The sequence below is a fragment of the Chanos chanos genome, chromosome 3 (assembly GCF_902362185.1).
Source record: "Chanos chanos chromosome 3, fChaCha1.1, whole genome shotgun sequence".
Lineage (NCBI taxonomy): Eukaryota > Metazoa > Chordata > Actinopteri > Gonorynchiformes > Chanidae > Chanos > Chanos chanos.
This window is the reverse complement of record NC_044497.1, coordinates 10126172-10144090: the sequence shown is the minus strand read 5'-3', so window position 1 is coordinate 10144090 and position 17919 is coordinate 10126172. Positions and strand designations below refer to the sequence as shown.

Genomic DNA, 17919 nt, shown 5'->3' with positions numbered 1-17919 from the left:
ACTGACTCTCACGCACTGTACTAACAGCTCTCTTACACTGACTCTCACGCACTGTACTAACAGTTCTCTTACATTGACTCTCACACACTGTACTAACAGCTCTCTTACACTGACTCTCACACATCGTACTAACAGCTGTACTAACCGTACTAACAGCTCTCTCACACTGACTCTCACACACTGTACTAACAGCTCTCTCACACTGACTCTCACACACTGTACTAACAGCTCTCTCACACTGACTCTCACACACTGTACTAACAGCTCTCTCACACACCGTACAAACAGTTCTTTCATACTGACACCGTACTAACAGAAGCACATGCACGTACATAACACCACCAGATTATATATCAGCTGATGAAATCCACCGGTAGTTACAACTGTTTTTTTCCACAAACTTTTGAAGAAGAACGTCGTTGTAAGATGGATATAATTCATGTCTGTATTTTAATCACGTGTTGACAAATATGATTACATTGTGCTTATTTGTGTTTTCTAATTTTGAGTAAGTGTAGAATTCACCAGGGTAATTGTTATGCATACAGCCATATACCATAGAACCATATGGATTTTTTTGTGGATAAAAAAACAGCACTTTCACAGAAAACAAGTAACTTACTTCTTGCTGGATTCATCTATTGGAGGCGCATTCAACATCACAGAGGCATTCAAAACAGTAGCAATATTTTTCAAGTGACCATGTGGCCAGTAGTATTAATATGAGTTCTTATAATAAGCGACTTGTCATGATTAATGAATAACACCTTTAACTTTTTATTAATATGAAGCTAAGTTCAGGAATCTAATAGCACCTCTTATAGAGCTGACGTCATAGCATGTTAACATATCGAGTTAATTAGTTTGTCGTTATTGATTGTTTTAATGTAGAGGGCAAAAATGGATTTTGTGTAGTGTGTGGTGGTGGTGCTACTGGTGCTGGTGGTGGAGGAGGAGGTGGGGTGCTATGGTGACCAGCAAATGTATCACCATCCCATGGCACATAAATACATGCGCCCTTCTTATTGATGGGGAGATCACCTTGCACGCTACAGAGTGCACCATTGATTTTGCTCTTTCTTTTCCAGCGCGTGTTCATCTGGGACTTAGATGAGACTATCATCGTTTTCCATTCCTTGCTCACTGGGTCTTATGCCAACAGATTTGGAAGGGTAAGTGACATTAGACTCTGACTGCCTGTTTTATCAGCAAACATATGAATATTGAAAGAGAGCTTGGAAAAACATACAGAAAAGGGTTGGTTTGTATACATGCCTCAGCGAAGGGGAATTCAGAGTACAGATAATTGTTTCTTTTTTTAATAGGTCCAATGAGGCCTCCCAAGCATTTGAGTTGACCAGCAGCTGTGTGAGATATGTGGCTGGTTAAGGCGTGGAGCATAAAGCAGTTGCCCTGTAAATGTCCATTGACACTTCTTAAGGGTTTCTTTTTTTTTTTTTTTTTGTCCTTCAGATATGGTACATTATTAGTTTAATTAAGTGCTTTCCAGACCTGCCCTCTCAGCAAGATTAACTCGCTACAACTTCCATGTGGAGCTTACTTTGCCTCAGACGAGAATAAACTTTCGTCTGTGGCTATGTTTTGTTTTGTTTTAAGCATACATTGTTGTGGTTTACATAATGAATGGAATCCCATGAGGAGAAATGCAACATGACAAGATGCACATAGCCTTTATGGATTTTTTTTTTTTGAGAAATTACCAAGATCCACAGGGTTATGAATAAGTTTATGAAGAAAAAGTTTACTTTTTTAGGTCATTGTATTTGTTGTTTCATGCAAACCATCCAATCTAAATTTAAACTTTCAAAACAAACATTTTGGGAAATATGGCAATTCTCAATTCTCAGGCTTTGCCCTGATCTCATATGTTTGTTTAACTCAGAATGACTAGATGCACCAGATTATGATTTTTCTCTCTCTCCGTTCACTTTAAACCGTACCCTTAATTCTAACATGCTGCTTCATTTTAGAGTGCTCTAATTTACTGTCCTCTGTCGAACCATAATTCACACTGTTGACGGGCCTTGGTGGAGGTTCATGAGGAGTTTCTTTTCTTTTCGCTGAAGTGAATGACAGGAGTGCTCATATGTCGGTAGACTTGGTCCCTATGGTCAGTGCGCTCCCTTTGTTCTGGAGTCTGGGTGTTTGATGGGGGTGGTGTTTTGTTTTAAGGGTGAAGGAGCTCTGCCCCCTGACCCTGCAGTGTTTATTTACTTTAGCTTAGCCGAGCATGCTGGGTAGAGGGAGGCCTAAAGTCAGTGCTGCAGGCTGGAGCCTGGGCCTCCCCTTCCCCAAACTGCCAGCACACCCCTCTGCTACAGGAAGACCTCCTGACTTCATAGAGTCCACTCTCACAGCCACCCTTCATATAGAATATGACAGCCAGCCCCTCTCTACCATGGCTCGCTCAAAACATGCTGACACTCCGCTCAAACCAGAATTCCTATTAAACCAACGCAGATACTGAATCACATTAAACAAAACAAAAAAAAGAAAGAAAAAGAAAAGAAAAAATCAGACTCTGTTTAATCAACATAACCAGACCACTCGTGGTCATCAAACAGCCTCACTATTTCAGAGATATAAACAAAAAGTTAACAAACTAGTGTTTTTGAGGAGCTGTTGAGCGGTAGCTATAAATAGAGCTGTATTAGAGCACACTGCTGTGGTTATCAGTTATCCTAATTGGCATCAAGGCAGCTCGCTCCCATAAAGCTGATGGCTGGGGCCAGCTGTGTGGCCATTGGACGGGAGGAGTAGCAGGGTGCGGGGTACGGTGGGGTGGAGGGATTTGGCGTCCCGTGGCTGACTCTGATGGCCCAAAACAGGTGGAGCTGCCCCACTGACAGAGGCAGCTCCTTGGCCTTCTGGCCTGCTTGTATTCTAAACTCTCCTGATGAATGATTGTTTAGATTTAATTGGAGAGGATTCACCTAGCCAGGGAACTGCACTTTACATTCCTCCTACAACCGAACTTGCTTTTATAAAGCCTCTTATGCGCAACGTCAAACTTACATTGAGCGACCCGATTAAATATCTTGAAATAGACACAACCACGACTGTCTTGTCAGTATGTCATTCATTGAAGCATTTAGGCATCTGTTCCTCTAGAAAAAGAAGCAGCACCAAGAATAAGATTTTTTTTGTTAATAATCTTAACTGCGCTGTAAGGAGCATTTGGCTCTACTTGTGTGGTTTCACTGTCTAGCCCCTTAGTTAAAACATTTGCATTGTTGAGCATGACAAGTAATCAGTAAAAAGCTCAGGTGTTTCTTCAGGTGGTTTTACTTGCTAATCCCAGCTGTATATCTGGCTTCTCGGGCACAATGACTAATCCTCTTCCCCATCTCCTCATTGTCTCTCTCTCTCTCTTCTCTTAATGAGGGTCCTGTGCTAGTACGTTGATTGGAAATTTGAGAACACGAGGAATTGCCTAGTAATTACATAAAATGTTTATTTAAAAAAAAATATATCACTAACTAATATATATGTGTTTTTGCAGTCAAGCCTGCAATTTTTTTCAAGCTTGTGAGGCACCTCTGACTGCTTGCTGAGATGGTCTACTGAAAACTGAAATATGTTTGTATTTCCTTAGGCCATACTAACAAGCGTGTGATTATATAAAAGAGAGCACTCTCTGATCATATCATGTGTATTCAGCTGCTGGAAGAGACAGTCCACATATCATCCCACTAACAAATGAGTCATAGACACACACACACACACACACACACACACGCACGCACAATTGGAGAACTAAAATTATTTAGTAAATGTTGTCTTGAGATGAGCCTCCCAACAGAAAAGAAGAAAAAAACATGGTCAGAGTTTCATTAACTATTTAGTGTGCAGTCTCTCCTCTCTTTGTATTGTCTTTCAGACGGCCAAACTGTATCACTATTACAGTCTGTATTGGGTTACTGACAAAACAAAATACAGTTTCAAGAAAAGTGGCAAATCTTTTCCGTGAGCGTAATTATTCTGCTGCTCTAATGTTGTTCGGGTCAATTAAGAAGGCTATGACTGATATTTTCTTTAACAGTTTTGATCATTGCTTTAAAAACTGTGCTGACGTGTGTAAACTAACTAGGTTATCGTAGGAATGACATTACTGATGATAGCAGTGGGTATGTGAAAGCAGAGGATGAACTGAATCCTCAGTGAGCAGCAGTAGTAGGGGTAGCAGAGAGATGATGCATGGAAAGAAGTATGTGGGGAATGGTGTTTTTACGATGAGACTGTGACCCCAGCTCATCTCAGTTCATCACCCCTGCTAAGACCAGCTTTTACTGCAAACAAAATGGCATAATTAACCACGGCCCTTGTCTAGTACAAATCAAACTCCTGACTCACATCTTAACCACTATTATGTGTGCTTTGAAACCGGTGTGATGGGGGGCTAAAAAAATGCTTGACTAGTGAAGATTTTTATTGTACTATGTACTCTTATATTCTGAAAAAAAAATGCTTTGTTTTCTTTAGGATCCTCCGACGTCTGTGTCATTAGGACTGCGGATGGAAGAGATGATTTTCAACTTGGCCGACACACACTTATTCTTCAATGACTTAGAAGTAAGTGTTTTTTTTTTCTTACTCACTTGTTGCATTGGGTTGTTTCTTTTGTACTCTGTCTATTCAGCTCTCAGTTTCTTATGGTGTCGGTGAACCGTGGCTTTTTGTTCTCGCTCAGTGTACAGATTTCCTCCAGTTCTGTGATGGCTTTAGCAGTGTGTCCTTTTTTTTTTTTTCTTTTGTCCTTTTTTTTTTTTTTTGCCATAATATTTAAGACTTAACCCGAGATGTAGATAAGTCACAACAGAGTGTATACATTACATTACGAGCAAGAGCAGTCCATTAAAGTTTTAGCCTAAGCATCAACAACCATTTAATAGCAGGGTGCCTATTTCTCGCTTACGTCCCACAGTGGTGAAGTATTACCTTGGAGCCCATGGGACTCGATGAATTTTACATGTGCTGTCAGTCTCCGTAGCCTGCGCCCACCACCTCCCCTACCCTCCCCCGACGGCTGGGGCAATTTGTCAGCTTCTAGTGTTTCTGCATGGGCTCTGTCTGTCTGTGGGTCATGCTGTGTGCTCAGTGTCGCCGGCTGCCCGGGCCACAGCCTCTCAGTCACGGCATGAAATTGCCCCTCCGCTTGGCCCGATTCATGTAAGATAGTGTAAAATTTGCCCCCGGGGGCAGTCGATGGTTATGCGTCTGGGTGTCAGCTTCGACCGGTGAAGACTGAACCCCAAGTGGCAGGGTCAACATAATCCAAGCTTGGCACCACATACTGCAGTGTGGCCTGCTAGGACAGCCTAGCTGAGAGCAGCACAGCCTTAGGGAGGCACTGCTGGTCAGCCAAGCTCCCACTAGGCCTTGAACACTATACCAATGGCCCTCTTTTTCCTCAGTGTCCTGCCCAGAACTGACCTCGCTGGAGAGGAAATGTTTTGTTTGATACTTAAGTGTGAAGAGAGCTGTAGTGAGGCTGCCAGCTTTCATTAGTCACCCGCACCGCTCAGCTTTTTCGGCCCAGAACAGGGAGAAAGAAAATGTTTGTGCTGCTTCAGACGGCCGAGTGACGGGGAGATTCCAATTGCAAGCTGTTGTGATCAAAGTTAATTGGCAGCAATTGGCTGTTAAATATTTCCGTATGTTTGGCCATGTAGAATTGAGCAAACTGCACTTTGTTTAATAGATGTGCCCCCATCGTTTGAAAAATGGCATTTTGTGACAAAGCTTACATGTGGTTTGCACAACATCTGTCCTGTATTTTGATTTCTTTTCATGTGTGATGAAACTGCTCTCAGATGAACCGTCAGTTCAGGCCTCCTATAAAATTATTTGAATGTGCAATGCATATTTTTCTTCTGCTCTATCTCAATAACGGAATTATTACATCTCGTTTTGACACTTTAAAGCCAGAGCCTTTTCTCTTAAAACTGGACTAGCACGCAGACAGAAACAGCAGAATACTTAACTTGACACACTGCAGAGTAGAGCGAGTAAGTTTTTGTTTCTTTGTCAGCATACGCAAACATTGTTTCGAGTCTGAAATATGAAAGAGCGTTCTTCGCGAATGTGTTTCTCAAACAGGCATTGGATCATATAATATTTCTGATCTTATCTATGAAAAATTATCTTAAAGACAGTGAGGCAGTCTGCAGCGTTGTAAGCTCTAAGTGAGTTGAGCCAGTTCTGTTTCCTGTTCAGTGATTTACAGGCCCATGTAAGCTAAATGGGACTAAAGGCAGTCCAAACTGTAAATAACATCCCAGCAGTTATATATTTAAGCCTGTGCAGAAATGCACATGCTACATCTAATTTAGTCAAAGCCTTAAAGGGACACGCCTGTGGCTTAACAGATAACACAGATGCACACTCAGCTGCCTAATGGAGTTTGTGCCCCCAGATTGTTAATCTATATCCAAATACATAAAGGACAAACGGTATACTTATATATCCGACGTTCCCTTCGGATACAAGTGCACATGTGTGCGCATTTGTAAGGCTGGTTATGTTGAAACACGCTGTTACGCATTGAATTATAAATCTGTATACATTTTTTGTCACTGTCACCTGTTTGAAACTATCAACATACTTTTCATATGAACGCTTTAGGCTTTATTATTTTTTTTAAGTGCCATCCTTTCTGTGGTAATGGTTTAGGTGTTCTTAGACTCAGTTATGCATCGTGGAGCTGCTGCTGTTATTCCTGTGGTTAGTGTTAGTATTGTGCTGTGTGGTGTTGCTGCTCTTGTGTTTGCGTGTGTGTGTGAATGGCATTTGGTCAGTGCTTATGTTACCGCAATAATACAGAGGAAAGTAATACAGAAAAAGCATGTCGGAGATCTGTTTAGCACGAGTCTCTTACTGCCTCCCTCCGCTCACACTGGCACAACAGAGCAGGGCAAGGCAGGAGCACACACACACACACACACACACACACACATATGCACATACACACTGCCCTGCTAGTCTGACCTCTGACCAGGCAGAAGAAAGGGGAAACTTCAGCCATTGATCAACAGAAACAGTTAGTCCATTTTTAAATAAAGATAAGTCTAAAAGGAAATAGATACTCAGTCTCCTATTTTTCGGTACTAAATTATTAACATTTTACAATGACAGCGTATATTTTTGAAACACTTGTCAGCAATACGATCCTTTTATTGATTGGATATGCAGTATATTAATTCTACATTCCTCTGACGTTCTGAAGTGGACTTTTAGCAGCCACTATTAGGATAAAAAATATTTTAGACTGAGAGATAACTTCACGAGCCCTTGAAATATTTCCAGAACATATAACACATATGATACGAAAATCAATCATTTTGATAATCTGCTCACAACAAAATCTTAATGTTTGTTATTTTATTGTAGTGCATAAAATATCATTTTAATATAAAACAAAAAAAAACCTTTCATCATAGAATATAGAACAAGAAATTAATTTAATAACCATTTTATAGAACTCTGCTTCATTGTCACTGTTAAATCTCTTTATTTTTCACATTCATGTTACTTTTTTTAATTTTAATTGTTCTAAATTCAAATGTTCTAAAAAGCATAAAGAAAATAGCTAGATTACCAGTTCAGCAAGTGAAGATCCTAATTGGATACCATTGTGTGTGTTTTTTTTTTTTTTAATCCATTGTCTTTTTTTCAATTAATGCAGACTATTTACAGAATATTTGTCTTCAGTGGGAGTCCTGTGAGTAAATGTCTGTTTCAGACTGCCCACCCTCACATATTGTGAAATGTTATTGTTGCTGTTATTCCTAGTATATGGCGGGCAGTACCTGAGTTTGAGAAATGGAGAGGATGAAAGCATTCCTGTACAGCCAGTGAGTGCTAGACTGGCTGGCCGTAGCTTTGACCTGCGTGTGGGAATTTGGTAGGCTCTCGGCTTGGCCGAGCTCTTTCTCAGTGGGGAAGGGCCGCGGCTCACCAGGAGAGAGAACAACACAAGCCGTGTGCAGGACAAAGGCCGTTGCCAGCACACACACCGGGGCAGTGCTGTCCTGAGGTGGGAATGGTTTAAATTTGCCTCGGTGATAGCTCCACACACATACCTGTGGCCAGCTCAGTGACACTGCTAAGCCCTGGCTGTTTTTAGCACCTCCAGGCTAACTTCTCTATTTACAATAAGCTACGAGTAGCAAGGCGCTATGAATCAATATTCTGTTTGACTGAAGTTAGGAGGACTAGATAAAGGATTGAATTTTTATTTATTTTTTTTTTTTTTTAGAAAAATACTTGTCAACGCAATACATTTATGGACTTGCATTGGACTCAGCTTAATTGTCAGCTTGTTTTTTTTAATACATGTATAAATAGTCGGTACTATAATCTTAACATGCAAATGCCTTATCAAAATTTTTAGAAAATTCGCCGTCTCTGTTAACATAGACGGGCAGCTCTTTTGAATAGTAAATCAGTCATTATCATAACTTTCCCTTTGCTTACTTTGGGTTTTGAACATTCGATTTGGCTCGGCGGATTTAATAATGTGCCTTTTGTCCAGACTCAGGTAATGTCTGCTGCCCATCAGTGTATGAAGAGTCCCCAGGCAGGAGGGCTGATGTGTTTTGGAAAGACTAGAGAGAGAAAGTAGTGCTTTCAAAGTTGGCCTGTCTATCTTCTCTCAACATCATCCCCCATCCCCCTGAGAGCCCGTAGCAGAGCTCAACATGCTCGCTTTAGGAATAGGGGTTCAGGGTCTGTGGAAAATATAACATTACTAACAGTCCGATGACAAATAGCAGCATTAAGAAATATGTTACTCACCTTAGGTTAAATCCAGAGATTTAGCACCTGCCCTACGGGGTCGTTTATGTGGAAAAAGTGGCAAGACAATATCTAAGGACAACAAGGCTTGATGTGTATAACTCTGATAAAAATGAAAAGCGGAGATGCCTGATACTCGATAGACCATTGATACCCACGGTCCTCAGAGAGTTTATGAAAGCAAGTTTGTACCTGCTCTGACTGGAATTCACACCTATGAGGCAGAAATAGAATAATGTGCTATTATTCCAGGTTTAATTAGTGGAGGTTTACCTGTTTGTTAGTGGCAGTTTACCCGGAGGGTTTTTTGCGCCAAATATTTCTATATTGAGAATGCATGTTGAATTTCTTTTAACTATTTTTATAATGTTTTTTTTTTTTTCAAAAGATTATTGCAGTTATTCCTCAATGGATATTTCTGACTCAAATTCCCTCCTTACAACTGAATCTTCCATTCCTATATCAAGTTTGAATTTAGTGTATGTGCCTTTATACCTCATTTGTTTGAGAGCGTGAAAAACCTCAATATGAGGATACCTGCGTTTCGAAAGGCTTTTGTTTGCTGTGCTGTTTAAATTCCATGACTGTTCAAGCACAAATTGTGGATTGGAATGAAGTGGGTCTGAAGAACTCTCTTTGTTCTCCATATCCTGTGCCTGACCCACAGGTAAGCTGCCCCCTTTTCTCCGCAGTGTGGGCCCACTGCGGTGGGAAATCAGGGGGCGGGCGGGGGGGGTTGGGGGTGCTAGGGTCATGAACCGCCCCACAGACAAGAGGGGGGGGGGGTGTCAGTCCCCCCCACCAATGGAGTGGCAGCATTGAGAACCTGCGAACCATGGATTGGGTTTTTTCACATGGACTTACCTTGTAGGTTGGGAGGAATGCTGTGATGAAGGCTGTAATCGCTCACACTGTGCTATTGTTGCCGGGCCTGCTCACCTGTGAGCCGAGCCCACTCCTCTACTCCTCTCAACTGAGATGGCCGGCCGCGTATCGCCGGGCCGAAAGTCACGAGCAGGGATGAAAGCCTTTACTTCTCGCTCTAGGAAAACAAAATAGGAACAAGCAAAAAAAAAAAAAAAAACCCAAAGTAGCCAGAGAGAGAGAGAGAGAGTAATGTAATACGGATGTTTGCAGCTCCAACAGCAAGGCAAGGGTAAAGCGAAGTTTTGTAGTTTTAAACAATCATTTCCTTTTCGACATTCTGCAGCTCACCTTTAAGTCGTCACCAGCAAAAGCCCTTCCTCTGGCCAACAGGAAGAATCAGCCAGCCTGGCCTGATTGCTTAGTGACAGATGCCAGCTGAACAAAGGAGGCTCTGATAACTTCCTATAAATGAATAGAGCTGTATGGGCTGAGACACAGACAAGTGGAGCAGTGGATAAAAGGAAGGAAAAGAGGGGAAAGAACTTTAAAACATTTTTTTTTTTTTAGTTTGTCTGCTATTCTGCCTATTCTGTGGTTGTACACCGAAACCCTCTCTCTCCCACTCTCTCTCTTTTTTTTTCTCTCTTCCTCTTACGGTTTTCTTTCTCACTTCTTATTTTCAGACAAAGACAGACAGGTAGCGTCATGAAATCGAAGAGCTGAAAAAGTTTGATGAATTAAACAGAAAGACAAAGTGTTTGCATAAGAAGTAATTATGTATGGATTCAAGGGGAGGATCTTTGCACAGCATACAGTAGGAACATCTGGAGCGAGTTAGTGGTGATTGTAGGTTTTGTAAGGACCACTGCTTGGTTAGGGGAGAGCAAGGAAACTGCATTGAAAAATACCAGAGAAAGAGTAGAATTGTGTGCGCTTGACTAAGATCGCTCTTTTATTACCATACCATCTTAAGAGAAGCTCCTTGACACCAGATTGTCTTTAATAGTTCTTTATGATCGCGCAGGAAGCAGTCTGTCACTCAGTCTACGTTGTTCATTGATGATAACCACCACTCACCTCTCCAAGTTCAACTACATTCTGTACTTAACCACTTAAAGCTGCCCCATCCCCAATCATTAGGCTTAACGGTGTTTACGAGTTCTTAAGAAGAGCCCCTAATGACTCTCGTAAGTTACTGTAAGACATTACGCTCAGTCAGTTCCATTAAACTCTCTCTCTCTCTGCAGCTACCAGAGTGGCAGTCAAGTGGTTTATGTGAGCCCCAGCTGTGTGCTGTAATTGTTGGAGGTTGTGCATTCTTTCACTGCTTTAACCTTCATCGCGGAGGTCCTGTGTCCCACAACACAACTGTTAATTGTGTGTCGTAATAAGCGCTGAATTAAAAGGGTATGTAAACATACTGTGATTCAGACAGGGTTTGTGAGGGGGAGAGACTGAAAGCACCCAGACAGCAACTGCACCAGCTGGGTGAGCTCCACTAGAGGCACTTTCACATGGAACGCCGGTGTGTTTTCATCACACCGATTTTCATTAGGCACAATATAAAGAGTTGAGCAAATGGTTTAATCCTTTTTTTTTTGGCATCAAATCGATAAAATGTGAAGACAATTTAGAGCATAGCATTTTACGACTGTCTACTTCTACCGCAAATTTTGATCGCGTGTTAATATTAAGCGCTCAGTTTATACATTTCCTGATAGCTGGTGCTAGACCCAAGGCACTAAGATGCCTCTTTGTTTTGGCAGTCATATTTATCATTCTCATGTGTCAGCTTTTTGCCATTCTATCTGTCTGTCTTTGTAAATTAAGGCAGCAAAACTAGAACAAACATGAAGAGACATTTTATAGTGGAAATACATTGCTTAATTAGCTGTAACTTGAGAGAGTTTTAGAAAATGGCTGCCTAAAGGAACACGCATGGGAGAACACTTAACACATCCCTTTGCATATTTTGGCCGAGGACTTTGTATCAGAGTACTTCTCACAAGTTTTCATAACTGCTTTTAATAACCTTTAATCTTTCACTCAATGTACTATTTCTTCCTCTGTACCAAGCTTAGTAGACCTCAAACGCATTTTCAAGTGCTTATCCATTGCACAGCCTAAATCCAGCGAAGAACTCCCACTGCCATTTTCTACTGAGTGCAGAAGCTTTCACATTATCATGGAGACCTTTTATCTGTAATGATTTCGGCCTGTCCAGAAGTCTTCTGCCAATGACAAATTGCTGCTTCACAACTATTAAGAACACATCTCTGACTGTCTAGAGACAGATTACACAAACAGCTTGAGGAGTTCCTGAGCCGTGGCTCCAACTGGCAGTCTATCTTCTGGCCTGTAACACTCAGAGCTCTCCATGTGAGGTCACACTGACTCCCCCTGCTAGTTCCCCCCAATGCACCCCTCCACCCCCTTATCTGCGGCTGTGGAGCCCTGGAGAGGAGGAGCAGGGCACAGGGTCAAAGTCTTTTCCTCTTTGGATCTTGGGGCTTGCTGGGAGAGGCTTGGCGAGAGAATGGCTGCATTAGAACAGAGGTTGGGGGTCAAGATTTTAATTCTGTTAAAGAACAGCTGGTTTGAGTTTCTCCTCACGTCGCTCACCCCTCCCTCTCCCCACAAATCCAGGGAGATGAAAAATTTGTTCAGAGGGGAACCAGTAAAATAAAAAAGGTTTACGGTCTAAAGCCCTTACCCTTACCCTGCTGTAGCATTAGACAGGAATGCAATAACGTCAGCATTTGGCCAGGTTCACATTGAGTTAAAACAAGGAAGTCCTTTCTGTGTTTTGGTGTCTAAGTAAGCCGTCGAAACTTAATTAAAAGGCTTAAAGAAAAGGGAAAGAAATTTTACTCATAAGTAGGGGGGGGGGGGGGGGGGGGGGGGGGGGGGGGTATCTCCTCCAGGTTTTAACTTCCAAATAAATTATTTCAGACACTTCACAGGCACAATTTTATAATTTTTAAATCAGTTTTACATACGCGTCCAACTCCACATTCTGATCCCTGATAAAAAATCGTTTAAATCATTCTATTTTTTTTCACCTAGAAATTTAAAGTGGAATTCCAGCAAGACATACAACTTCATCACACACAACTATTTTACCGTTCCCCATTTTCACTTTCTGGCACCAGAACTTACAGATACATTTTTTTTTTTATCTATAAACCACTACTTCTCTCTCTCTCTCCATTTGAAATTTGTTTGATTTGAATGCTCAGGAAAGACTTTCTAACATACATGCCTCTTCTAGGGGGAGGGGGAGTGGGACGCCTATAAATGGAAAACTAATAACAGATTTTCAGTCTGCTTTCTCCAGAAAGTTGGCCTGGGGCTGTGTTGGTGTGTGGCTCAGCAGCAATCAGAGGTCATAATTTCATTGGCGGTTAGCATCAGGTTCAATTTTTCTAGTACGTTACATTTACCAGAAAGTCTGGTTTGTGTTACTGTGTACACTGGCTGAATCAGCTCGGAGCTGCAGAATCATTCAGCCTCTCCAAGAAGTGGAGAACCCTGAAGCAAGCACAGACACTCTCATTATCTCTTTGCTATCTCTTTGTTCAGTAACCTTTCCATAGTCTCGCTGAGCTAACACAGAAAATCCCTGCCAAGAACATACCCTCTAAGGAGTCTCTGTGCCACGCTGATTGTCTCTCAATTGATTTGGTGAAGCTAGGGAATGTGTACATCTAGAGATCCCCCTAGTGGTAGAGGTCCACTGAGCTAGCTCTGTAGTCCCTTGATGATGCTGTTTATTTTTATTAACATTGAGCAGGTGGGGAGTTTGGGCCTGGAAGTGGTTGAGGGGCTGATTTGACCATTGGAGAGAGAGCTTAGGCTTCAATTGAGAATTCCACTGTTGTTGACATTACTCACTTCATGGATTCAAGCTGCCAAATCGCACCCAATTTTGCATGTGAAAACCGTTATTCAAAACTGGTGTATTTAAATTTGGCCTCTTTCATCCTTTCCCCAGGAATGTGACCAGGTCCATATTGATGACGTGTCCTCAGATGACAATGGCCAGGATCTGAGGTAGACATGGTGTTTCTTAAATTTTTGTTTTTGAATAACTGTTAGCTGCTGATTAACTGAACTTTCTAAAAGAACACTGTTTCTCTTCTTTTCCCCAGCACATATAACTTTAGCACGGATGGGTTCCACGCTGCAGCCACCAGTGCCAACTTGTGCCTGGCCACAGGCGTGAGAGGAGGTGTGGACTGGATGAGAAAGCTTGCCTTCCGTTACAGACGAGTAAAAGAAATTTACACCACCTACAAAAATAATGTTGGAGGTAATCCCCAGTAAACTGCTTTGCTCAAATTGCTTGGAGGAGGTCTGTCAACAAGCCCTACGTGTATTTTCAAATAGCCCATACACAGAACCACTTGGTCAGGGTAAATTCTGAATTTTTCGAAAGTATTTGGTGGATGGTCCAACTCAAACAACGTCTCTGTTCATTTCAGGTCTGCTTGGGCCGGCCAAAAGGGAAGCCTGGTTGCAATTGCGAGCAGAAATTGAAGCCTTGACAGACTCCTGGTTAACACTGGCACTAAAAGCACTAACATTAATCCACTCAAGGTAGGCCTTAGCACAGGAAAATTATATAGAGTCCCATCCCACATATATATAAATCAACTTGTGAAAAGAATAATACTTTAGCCCTCCATGCTTTGAACCTTCAGAACTCTCTAGAAACACAGAGCTGTGGAGCTTCACGTGAGGGTGGTGTGTCTCCTCATTATTTAGAGAGACAGCATTTTAGAGGTCTGATTAACTCATTTGAAAGTAGTTAAAGCACCATCCATCATTATGAAAGTGCCTGGTGCCTCACAAATGACGAATGGTAACATCTAATTTGTAAAGTCCATGTTTTTCTTGTCCTCCTTTCCCATGATTTAAGGTGATGTCATTTCCCTTTCAATTACAGGTCAAACTGTGTGAACATCTTAGTGACCACGACACAGCTCATACCTGCCCTCGCGAAGGTCCTTCTCTATGGACTGGGAATAGTTTTTCCAATTGAAAATATTTATAGCGCGACAAAAATAGGTAAGTTTGCTACTGCCGCGTGGAAGAATCAGTGCTTCTTCGACAGTGGAAGCCTGACGTGGGGCATTGGCGTGTGGCTGTAATGCCTGTGATATTATGTGTAAACAGTTGGAGACACATGGCGTGTGATTGGGTTAGGCAGCAGAAGGGGCGGACACACGAGAGGGTTGATGTTCAGTTCTAAGGAAGAGGCCTAATCAGGCTAGGATTATTTTCTTGGAGCTCAGCCTCAGCTGGGCCTCTCTTTTTCAGCCCTGCATATGAAACCACTTCGGCAAATTTATGTCATTCCACATGGACATTTTTTTTTCCCCTACACTTTTTCAAATGCAAAATAAACATCAACCTTCACTTTTAGGCCATTGTCAGCTAGATCAACGACTAGCATGGAGATCCTTTTGTGGGCTACATGCCTCTCTTGCTTTGGCATTAGCATGTGAGCCTGATTTAGCTTGTTAAACTCCATTTGTCCCAGGTTCTGGGAGGAGAAAGACACACTTAATGTTTTTCAGACTGCCTTTATCAAGACATTGATCTTATCGAATCCGTAGCCAAGGCTAAGTGTTTACACTGCGTAATTTTGTGTAACTTATTGCGTATTTAAAGAGCTCTCCCAACAGCTTGGTTTTTGGATGGTGCTGCCACGCAGTGCAAAGTGCTAAACCTGTTTCTATTCTCCGCAGGGAAGGAGAGCTGCTTTGAGAGAGTAATTCAGAGGTTCGGGAGGAAAGTTGTTTACATTGTGGTGGGTGACGGAGTGGAAGAGGAGCAGGGCTCAAAAAAGGTAAGAGGGTGCCTCCCTCTTTCATAGCAGCTGCACTTCTTTACCTCACCTCTCCACTTCACTCTTTTCACTTTCATCAGTTCATCCCTTCAAAAGTTTATTGGCTGAACAACAAAAAAAACCTTCACAATTTAATCAGCTCTTTTCCCCTGACAGCTCAAATTTAGAGGGGGCGAGATGGCATAATTATATATTTCTGCCCTGAGCTTATGCAGAGTGAATATGTGTAATGCTAGACAAGTCCTTTCAGGCATGCTTAAGAAACAGGCCCATAAATAGAACACGCATTCAAGAAGCTTAAATCTTTGTTGATGAAATTAGGATATTTGGTGCAATGACAGGCATTTCAGAATGGGAGCAGAAAAGCCTGATTGGCAAAACCTTTTGATGTGCTCCAGGACATGGCTTGATTGCTGCTCAGGTGCTTAAACATCTGAGTATGGGTTTTCCTTTTTCTTTTCTTTTTTTTTTTTGTCTCTCGCTCTGTTGTTCAAATGAAGAGATTTATGTTACCCAAAGCCTGTTGACAAGCAGCTTGTATTCAGAGTGTCTGCCAAGTTTTCATGTAAACTCGGTGCCCTTACCATAAAACCACAAAACCTGAAAATATTCATTAGCCAATTAATTACTCGGGAACTGGCATGTTTTTGTGACAGGTAAGGAACAGACGTTACACTGTATAGAGCTAGGGAGAAATGACATGTTTTTCTGTCATGAAGTGCCAAGTTTTCAATTCCATGTCGTCAATTAATCATGCAAGGAATGCGAAACAGAGGAAGTTAACCAAAGGTAAACTGGCCCTTATGCTTTACGTGTCAGTCTACATTTCCTCTGAGGTACTTCTTCACAGCAATGTTTGGCTGCTGTAGAAAACACTCACACTGAACTGTGGCAATCTAGCAGCAACAGGGAGAAGGGGATATTTTCTTTTAACATGCACAGTGACACAACGTGGAAAAAAAACTACTTTTGATAAACTTTTTTTTTTTTTTTTGCCTGTCTCAGGAAGACTCCCAATTCTCCTCAGGTCAATACCGTAGTCGAGGCGAAAAGAGATAACATCTATGGCTTTTAAACTTAAAAGTGAAGACAATTTACAAAACAAAAAGAAAAGAGCCGTGTAAGGGTCAGTGCAAGCTTCCCTAAGCGGAACGTATGCCTCTGAGAGGGTATACCTTTGATAAGTCTCAGTAATGGTCTGTGTGGAGGGGCAGAGGACTCTCCCTGACAAACCTTTCATTCTCGCGGACTCAGATTTCTCTCAGGCTCTCTAAGGGAACAGTGTCTCATTTGCAATGTTGTCTCAGGCGAGGATTAGACAGAAATGCTGCATAGTGGATTTATACTTACTTTCTACTAGGTAGTTAGAATGTTAACAGCCGTGTGCTCTTGGTAGTACACTGGATATGGACTCTACCAAACCTCTTTGTTTTTCATTTTGTTTTGTTTTTTTTAATCAAAATCTTTTTTGTAACTTCAGATGATAAATGGCAATAAAAAACATGAATTTGTAATCAAAACTTTATAACAGGTACTGAGGACCTAAATTTAACTGAAATGCATGTATAGTATGATTACTTATTCCCATGTAAGCGCTTTTGCAGTGATTTGCTGAGATTATAATAATATAAAAGTACTTTTCCTCTTGAACTTTTCCGATGGAGTAGCTGAGACCCTGGTTGGGAAATCTGGCTGATCTGAGGTGTTGGTGTGGAAACCAGTCCTCTGCGTGGCTTATGTGGTGTTCTGCTTTGTAAAAATGTTCAGGGCCAATTCCTGTGTTGTGGGTGTGATTGTTTTTCCAGGTAAAAAGCTCACTGGGATTTTTGTGTTTGGTTTCTCCCTTTATCCTCAGCACAACATGCCTTTCTGGAGGATCTCCAGCCACTCAGACCTCATGGCTCTTCACCACGCTCTTGACCTGGAGTACTTGTAGCACTGCGATGGCCCCACCTGCCACTTCCAGCCCTATCCCACGCCCAGAGCAGACCTCGCAGCCGAAAAGAGAAACACCACCAACAACGATCTCCTGTGTCGCCTTGTGTCTGCGTTCCAAAAGCACCAGACCAAAAAAAAAAAAAAAAAAAAGACCAAAAAAAAAAAAACTCCGAGCGACATGGTCAACGTGTTGACGTACAGCCACGATTCGTCTTAACCCTAAACCTTTTTTGAAGGGGAGGAGAGTGAATTTATGGCGCTGCAGCTGCTGGCCCTGGTTACTGTGAATTGGCTTCTTTCTAAAGCCATCAAAATGTTTTACAGCCCTGTCTGTACTGGGACTCTGCAAGGGTTCACACCTGTGAAGAAATCAGAGCTACCGATGCCTTGGAACTTAGCAAGACTCCAAACCCACTGCAATTTGGTGTAATATCTCTCTCTCT

The 17919-nt window shown here is 41.9% G+C and overlaps 1 protein-coding gene across 9 annotated transcripts in view; it reads left to right on the top strand.

The window, feature by feature from the left end:
• Positions 1-17474, top strand: part of eya1 (EYA transcriptional coactivator and phosphatase 1) — a 30094-nt gene extending 12620 nt beyond the window's left edge. For 7 of the 9 annotated variants that reach the window (XM_030768256.1, XM_030768255.1, XM_030768254.1 and 4 more), the window contains 8 exons: positions 1089-1172; positions 4504-4593; positions 13679-13737; positions 13836-13996; positions 14169-14283; positions 14633-14754; positions 15438-15538; positions 17394-17474. In XM_030768256.1, the coding sequence (XP_030624116.1) occupies positions 1089-1172; positions 4504-4593; positions 13679-13737; positions 13836-13996; positions 14169-14283; positions 14633-14754; positions 15438-15538; positions 17394-17474 (813 nt within the window). The remainder of the gene's footprint in view (positions 1-1088; positions 1173-4503; positions 4594-13678; positions 13738-13835; positions 13997-14168; positions 14284-14632; positions 14755-15437; positions 15539-17393) is intronic. The other 2 variants (XM_030768261.1, XM_030768260.1) reach the window with 1 other exon arrangement.
• Positions 17475-17919: the final 445 nt, after the last annotated feature.